The sequence below is a fragment of the Nansenia antarctica genome (genome assembly GCF_963989245.1).
Source record: "Nansenia antarctica genome assembly, chromosome: 5".
Lineage (NCBI taxonomy): Eukaryota > Metazoa > Chordata > Actinopteri > Argentiniformes > Microstomatidae > Nansenia > Nansenia antarctica.
In genome coordinates this window covers 48,890,472-48,898,629 of record NC_137690.1, presented here as the reverse complement: position 1 = coordinate 48,898,629, position 8,158 = coordinate 48,890,472, and the positions used below count along the sequence as shown (strand labels likewise).

The following is an 8,158-nucleotide window of genomic DNA, read 5'->3' as shown; positions in this document are numbered from 1 at the left end:
AGCCACAGAGGACCACAATGTCCTCACAATGTCCACAGATGTCCCACAGTCTACAAACAAAACACTTATTTGAAGTACTATTGTTACGGTCAGATAGGGAACCCAAGTGCAGACACAGACCAGAGACTGATTGAAGTAAATAAGGTATATTTATTTAAGGGGTTAGGCAGAGAATGGTCGTAGGGCAAGCGGGGGGTCAGGCAGGGGGAGTAGTCGGCAGGCAGGCAGGGGGTTAGGCAGGAGGGGTTGTCGGCAGGCAGGCAGGGGGTTAGGCAGGAGGGGTTGTCGGCAGGCAGGCAGGGGGTTAGGCAGGAGGGGTTGTCGGCAGGCAGGCAGGGGCTTAGGCAGGAGGGGTAGTCGGCAGGCAGGCAGGGGGTAAGGCAGGAGGGGTAGTCGGTAGGCAGGCAGGGGCGTAGGCAGTCGGGGTAGTCGGCAGGCAGGCAGGGGCTAGGCAGGAGGACTAGTCGTTAGGCAGGCAGGGGTCAGACCGGTAGGGCAGGCAGGCAGGCAGGCAGGCAGGCAGGCAGGCAGGCAGGCAGGCAGGCAGGCAGGCAGGCAGGCAGGCAGGCAGGCAGGCAGGCAGGCAGGCAACAGGAGTCAGGCTGAACAGAAGTGGAACTGAAGCTATGATCCGGCAGTGTAGTGAAGGCTGGACCGGGTCTTTATACAGGGCTAACGATGAGGTAATAGGGAACAGCCGGAACACTGCACACCTGAAACCACTCCTGCCAATTAGAGGGAGAGAGAATGAATGAATGAATGAATGAATGAATGAATGAATGGTCTTTATTGTCATTGATATAGTACAGGTACCAAACAACAACATTTGGGAGGGGGGGCTCCCCTGGTGCTAGGAAAAAAACTAAAAACAAGAAGGGAAAAGAGCTGGTTTACATAAATAAAGGCTATGTACACTATCCACTATACTATACTATACAAATAAAACACTGTGCTGTACTCTATGCTATGCTATACCTATTCTAACATTTCCTATCTCTGAACCTTATGTACCCGAGGGTTGTCATATTGCACATAGTGTTATTGCACATTCATTTAAAGTGTCGCAGTTTGCAGGTTTGAAATGTTCACAGTTGTGTTTCAGTATTGCACTTGATTTCAATCTAGTAGCTGCCATCAAATTGTCTAGATTGTCCAGGGCCTAGAACCTAGGTCTTTGCTGTGTTCAGGGCCTGAATGGCCCTGGGGTAGAAGCTGAGCTTCAGTCTGTTTGTCCTTGCGAACGTGGTCCTGAACCGCCTGTCCGAGGGCAGCCGAGCAAAGTGTTCGTTCCCAGGGTGGGATGGGTCTCTGGAGATCTTGGAGGCCTTCCTGAGGCAGCGTGTGTTGTACAGCTCTTCCAGAGAGGGGAGAGAGAGAGAGAGAGAGAGAGAAAAGAGAGAGAGAGGCACTGCCCACTACCTAGATGTAGAGGGCGTGACAACTATGAAGGTACTGTAGTTTTGTTTGACTGCCTTTGCCTATCATTGTATAGCATATCTAATTTCCTCTAGCTTTGCATACACAGTAGTATGTCTGCCGTGTCTATAGTTTGTCTGTCTGCGTGTCAGGAACTGAACTTTATCCCACTCAGGTTTATGCAATAGAACACAACCACACATTGGTCACTGTGCTGTTTTAATCCATCAACGCATTCAGAATCAGAATAAAGTTTATTGTTACATCCCATTATACAAGTATAAGAGAGTCAAATTCTTAGGCTTTGGTTCCTTGACAGTGCAGCAGCAAGAGAACAATGGTAATAGTTTTGACTGTACATGAATGTGCATGAATGTCAAGATGACACGGTGAAGGTCTGTACTGTTTCTCCTGAGACATCTACTACCCCCCTCTACTGTTTCTCCTGTGTCTTTAAATGTAAAAAAATATGCTTTCTTCGAGCACGGCGACTGCTATGACTAGTGGATAGTTGATTCACAGTCAAATATATTGATTGTAAGTCGCTTTGGAATAAGGCCTCTGCTAAATGACAAAAATTGAAATGTAAATGGTAAAAGTCAAGGTACGCTACCTAGTGGTACAGTATATTGGGTGTGACTGACCCTTCCTCTATTGTCAGGTGTGTGTGTGTGTGTGTGTGTGTGTGTGTGTGATAGGGGGGGATATTGGGTGTGTCTGACCCTTCCCCTGTCCTCAGGTGTGTGTGTGTGTATGTGTGTGTGTGTGTGTGTGTGTGTGTGTGTGTGTGTGTTTGTGTGTGTGTGTGTGTGTGTGAGAGAGTAAGTGTCTGTGTGTGTGTGTGCGTGTGCGTGTGCGTGTGCGTGTCTGTGTGTTTGTGTGTGTGAATATTTGTACATAAACAGCGTATGGAGAGAGAAGACCTGGGTCAGTATGGAGAGAGAGAAGGCCTGGGTCAGGTAAGACATGAATAAGAAGGAGAATCTGTGTGTCTGGGTCTCCAACCAGCTACCAGGCCCTGTGACTGATTCTAGCATCAGCAGCAGTTTTCAGACCACTGTTTCACAACCTCCGCTCTCAAAGATTCTGTGGAAATGAGATGAGTAGATTACTGTATGGAGCTCAGCATCAAGATCAGCTTCACCTCACACAGTAACATAACATAACCATAACCTCTTTTGCTTAATGTCATACATTTGGCCTTATCTGCTCACACACTGGTTTCCTCCTCTCTCTCCTTCTGTATGACCTCTACTCCCTCCTCTTCTCCCCTGTCTTCTCTCCCCTCTCTGCACCTCAGGGTCCTCTGAGAAGCCTGGTCTCTTCTTCTGGTCTTCAGGTTCACAGCGACCACAGCACAGACCGCCCCCAGCAGAACACAGCTCAGCACGGAACCCCACACTGCGTAGAACACGGAGTCGATGCCAAAGGGGTCCTTCTCCTGATAGATTAGGAGGGTCTTGTTTGATGAGTGACACACATAAGAATAAGAAACTATATCATAGACAGCACACCAGTACTGACCACTGTCCTCCAGTGAGAGGTTAGAGAGGACCAGGGTGGTAAGGGAGTGAGACACATTGATTCGTCCAATCAAATCTCCAGGAGTTTGCTCTTTGCTCCTCCATGTACGTGTGCCCAGAATGACACCATCATGCTGAGCAGTCTGTCTGTACCACACAACCCCGTCTGTCTGTCTGCAGTCTGTCTGTACCACACAACCCTGTCTGTCTGTCTGCAGTCTGTCTGTACCACACAACCCTGTCTGTCTGTCTGCAGTCTGTCTGTACCACACAACCCCGTCTGACTCAGTGAGACGAGAGTTACAGCTGAGAACAACCTCCTCTCCCTCTGAGTAGAACACTGTAACAGGGGTGGGGGCAGACCAGTAGAAGATACTCTTTGATGATGGCACCAGTGACATATTGACGACAGAGATAACCCCCTGTGTGGCTGGGCGTCAGAGAAGGGACGACCAGGGAGTACTTTCCCGCCACTCTTCCGTCCAGCATGTACGTCTGCTTCCCTTCGTCAGTGAGGTCACTGGCGTCCTCAGAGAGCTGTTGAGATGGTGATGCTAGGCGGAGGGGTCCATGAGGGGTCCACCACCACATCTCTGTCCCATTGGCGTCAGGATGGAAGCAGGGCAGCACAGCCTCCTCCCCCGGTGAGCCTAGAACATGCCCTGGCCTGACGTACACGTTTATCATGTGACTGCCAACACAACGCTGTCCATCCAGGACCAGACAGCAGTAACGATAGTTATGGTCTTTGAAGGTGGAGTTGGTGATGCGGAGAGAGGAGCTGTTGTCAGCCACCTGTACTCGGCCTCTTTGGTCCTCCATGAGGGGGTTCAGGGTTCTGCTCTCGTCCAGAAACATTCTTTCCCAGTTCCAGGTGCCCCTCCACCACCTCAGCCATTGGACAGTCAGGTGGTCACCTGCTGCTGCCGTCTCACACGGCAGGTCTACTGTCTCTCCTGCAGCCAGGTACATAGCCTTCTCATTCACACCACTGCAGACTGAGAGTCTGATGCTGTGGTTCTGTGACACTTTGCCAGCCTCCCAACACCCTTTAGAGCCCTGAATCTGAATGAGTCACATTGTGGATCCCCAGAGAGAGAACTGTCTGATTGTCACTCTCGAATGTAGCTTTTAATCGATCCTTTAACTCTGCAGCCAGTGTAGAATTCTCAGGTGACGGGTTAGATGTGTTCCACAACAGCAGGGTCTCTTCAGCCACGGACTTGAAGATCACACAGTAATTTGCCCCCTTAGGAGTTTCAAACGTATAATCTTTACCTTTTGTTTGAATGTTGATTCTTGGTCTGCGTGGATGGTGTTGATGAGAACAGCCAGTAGAACGCTCAGCTTTGTGATTGAAGCCATTCTGGTCCAAGATGTCTGTCCGTTGGTTGCAGACGCCGTGTCTAATACTGTGTGAGCAGTGATGTCCTGTAAGCCAGCGGTGTCATATGTACTCTCCCTCAGTTATCTCTCACTGTGTGACGTGAAGCTGATCTTGATGCTGAGCTCCATACAGTAATCTACTCATCTCATTTCCACATAATCTTTGAGAGCGGAGGTTGTGAAACAGTGGTCTGAAAACTGCTGCTGATGCTAGAATCAGTCACAGGGCCTTGTAGCTGGTTGGAGACCCAGACACACAGATTCTGCTTCTTGTTCATGTCTTACCTGACCCAGGCCTTCTCTCTCTCCATACTGACCCAGGTCTTCTCTCTCCATACTGACCCAGGTCTTCTCTCTCCATACTGACCCAGGTCTTCTCTCTCCATACTGACCCAGGTCTTCTCTCTCCATACTGACCCAGGTCTTCTCTCTCCATACTGACCCAGGTCTTCTCTCTCCATACTGACCCAGGTCTTCTCTCTCCATACTGACCCAGGCCTTCTCTCTCTCCATACTGACCCAGGTCTTCTCTCTCTCCATACTGACCCAGGTCTTCTCTCTCCATACTGACCCAGGCTTTCTCTCTCCATACTGACCCAGGTCTTCTCTCTCTCCATACTGATCCAGGCTTTCTCTCTCTCCATACTGACCCAGGTCTTCTCTCTCTCCATACTGACCCAGGCCTTCTCTCTCCATATGCTGTTTATGTACACATATTGAATCAGGCCAGTTAAAGGGACATACTGAAAATATTTCCCTGCACAAAATATAATAATATTTTTTTTTATATAAACCGTATATATAAAAAATGTAACCTCATAACCTCTAAATATATCTGCCTCATGACAACCAGCAGTGCTATGCAAAAAGGAGATAAGGGGATTGGGTGTGACCGACCCTTCCTCTGTCGCCAGGTGTGTGTGCGTCTCCCCTGGCGGTGCGGCTGGCGGGGGTGGAGCTGACCCCTGAGGGGAGGTCGTGGCTGGAGCAGCACCTGAGACCCGCCCAGGTAGTCTGGCTCCGACTCATCAGCAGGGAGGAGGAGACTCTCCACTGCCTGGTCTCTCTCAGCACGGTGAGTGACTGTCTGTCTGTCTGTCTGTCTGTCTGTATGCCTGCCTGCCTGCCTGTCTGACTGTCTGTCTGTCTTGTCTGCCTGCCTGTCTGCCTGTCTGCCTGTCTGTCTGTCTGTCTCTCTGTCTATCTGTCTTGTCTGCCTGCCTGTCTGACTGCCTGTCTGTCTGTCTGTCTTGTCTGCCTGTCTGTCTGCCTGCCTGCCTGTCTGTCTGTCTGTCTGTCTGTCTGTCTATCTGTCTGTCTTGTCTGCCTGTCTGTCTGCCTGCCTGCTTGTCTGCCTGTCTGTCTGCCTGTCTGTCTGTCTGTCTGCCTGCCTGTCTGTCTGCCTGTCTGTCTGTCTGTATGTCTTGTCTGCCTGTCTGCCTGTCTGCCTGCCTGCCTGCCTGCCTGTCTGTCTGTCTTGTCTGCCTGTCTGCCTGTCTGTCTGTCTGTCTGTCTGTCTGTCTGTCTGCCTGCCTGTCTGTCTGTCTTTCTGTCTGTCTATCTGTCTTATCTGCCTGTCTGCCTGTCTGTCTGCCTGTCTGCCTGTCTGTCTGTCTGTCTGTCTGTCTTGTCTGCCTGGCTGCCTGTCTGCCTGGCTGCCTGGCTGCCTGTCTGTCTGTCTGCCTGCCTGTCTGGTTGGCAGACTCTCCCCCAGCACATCTACCACTCACTATTCCCTGTTTTTATGCTGTGCATATCCTATTACTGTTTGTCTCCATCTTGTTAATTTGATACCCTGTATTTTATGCTGTCCATGTCTTGCTGCTGCTGGTTTGTCCTATGTTATTATGTTTGAACATGTGGCCTGTGAAAGACAAAGACAAATGTATATTTTTATCGCCTTGATTTTAATTGCACTTTTATTGTATTTTCATTGCAAGGTGAACTTGGGTGTCCAGAAAAGCGCCAATCAAATAAAACTATAAACTAAAACTCACTATATTATACTCTCTCTGGCTGGCTGTCTGGCAGTCCACAGGGCTAGTCACTGTGGCTGGGAGTATGTCAATGTCTGACAGTCTGTCAGCATGGTCATTACCCAGTCTGTGACGTTAGAATTATAAGGTTCTATCTCCATTTTTGTCAAAATTGAGTTTTTTACATAATTTGATCCATTAGGTGTTTATTAATGCCTGTGTGGTGTTATTTTTAAAATGTTTACATTTTTGAGTTAGTAATTCATAAAATACAAAGGTTCCATCTCACAAAAACATAATGGAATGTAAAAACGCTCAATGTCTCTGAACTACCCTAAACGGAGATAGAACCTTATAATTCCAAGCTCACGAGTCTGTGAAACTGATTCTATAATAATTAGTGAACAAATAACTATGTGCATGTAGATTATGTTAGTGTGTCTTGGGTTTGCTCTCAGGGTCCAGACATGACTTCAGAGTCCATAAAAAGGAGACTAATTTGTCATTTGTAATGTGTGTGGGAACTTCCCCCTCTATCCCCTCTCTCACCACCAGGGGTCACTGTGGAGTCGTTGTGTGAATGAAGACGTCCTGAAGCTGGGACTGGCACGCACCGTGCCTGTCTACGGCCTGGCGCCTGACTCCCGCTTCCACTGGCGGCTTCACAAACGTCTGATCAGGGCAGAGGGGAAGGCCGAGAGGAAGGGGCTGGGCTTCTGGAAGGAGGACAGCCTAGCAGAGAGGGCCAAGGACAACATACTAGTCAGACTGATCAGGAGGCTCTTTAAGAAGACATGATTGATTGGTTGATTGATTCATGATTGATTCACTCATCCATTCAAAGGTGGAAAAAGAGGGTTAGGGTTAGGGTTCATACAATATGCCCAGGGAGCTTTGGAGAGAACCAGCCCAGCTCAGTGTGTGAGGGGGATGTCCACGGGCTTGTCCATGGGCCACTTCTATAACAGTGTTTTTTGGTTGGATCACAATAGACAGCACAGTATGTGTTCAAAGGCTTCATGAGGACTAAAAGACTCAAGGAATAGTCTAATTTGAAAGAAAATCATATTTATTTTCCGTTTTAGACAGTTGGTCAATTAATTCATATTAATTATATGTGAACAATGTTTTAAAAAAGATATATTATTCAAAACGATATTTTGTTTTATCTGGAGAAATTTATATTGATCTTCTTGCATTGATATAGTGGATTGAGGGTATGGCATGTAATGGTATACTTCATTTTGAGGTGAAAAGAGACCAAATACTGTATATTGTGTTGGGACAGTGATAATTGGGTGAGGGACCATGCTTCATTCAGGGATTATCATCCAGGGGTGATAAAGGTTGTGAGTTCAAATCCCGCCTGAAACCACACCACTACTAGTGTGCCCTTGAGTAAGGCACTTAGCCCTCAGTTACTCCACGGGGAATGTCCCTGTAATTCGTAATTGGAAATAGCTTTGGATTAAAAGCGTCTGCTAAATGGCAAAATTAATTAAATTAAATAAAAATGTAGATACCAAATGGCCAGATTTACAAAGCACTCTGAGACCGGAATAATGACAAAAACAATCAGAAACTGTCTTTGATAACTCTTTACCTTATTATCCTCTGAATATAAACTGCATTACTCTTTCACTTGTCTTATCCTTCTCCCATTCCTTTGTTTTCGACCATCCTGTTTTCAACACTGATTTAGGTAAACTACGGTAGGTCTTTTTTTTTTTTGAGGATTGGGGTAATTTTGTCATTACCACCCCAGACTGAAGCCCTTTCACTTCCCTTTCAAAACCCCCAACCCAAATCCCTCTGTTCCCCTGCCCCCCCCCCCCCTCTCCATAGGAGGGTGTGTGG

The 8,158-nt window shown here is 47.9% G+C and overlaps 1 protein-coding gene across 1 annotated transcript in view; it reads left to right on the top strand.

Moving 5' to 3' along the window:
* c18h3orf33 (c18h3orf33 homolog (H. sapiens)) overlaps positions 1-7,099 on the top strand; it is a gene marked incomplete at both ends in the record, with an annotated part of 11,452 nt that extends 4,353 nt beyond the window's left edge. Inside the window, 2 exons of the mRNA XM_080531686.1 lie at positions 5,240-5,400; positions 6,857-7,099. Of these exons, the coding sequence (XP_080387812.1) occupies positions 5,240-5,400; positions 6,857-7,099 (404 nt within the window). The remainder of the gene's footprint in view (positions 1-5,239; positions 5,401-6,856) is intronic.
* Positions 7,100-8,158: the final 1,059 nt, after the last annotated feature.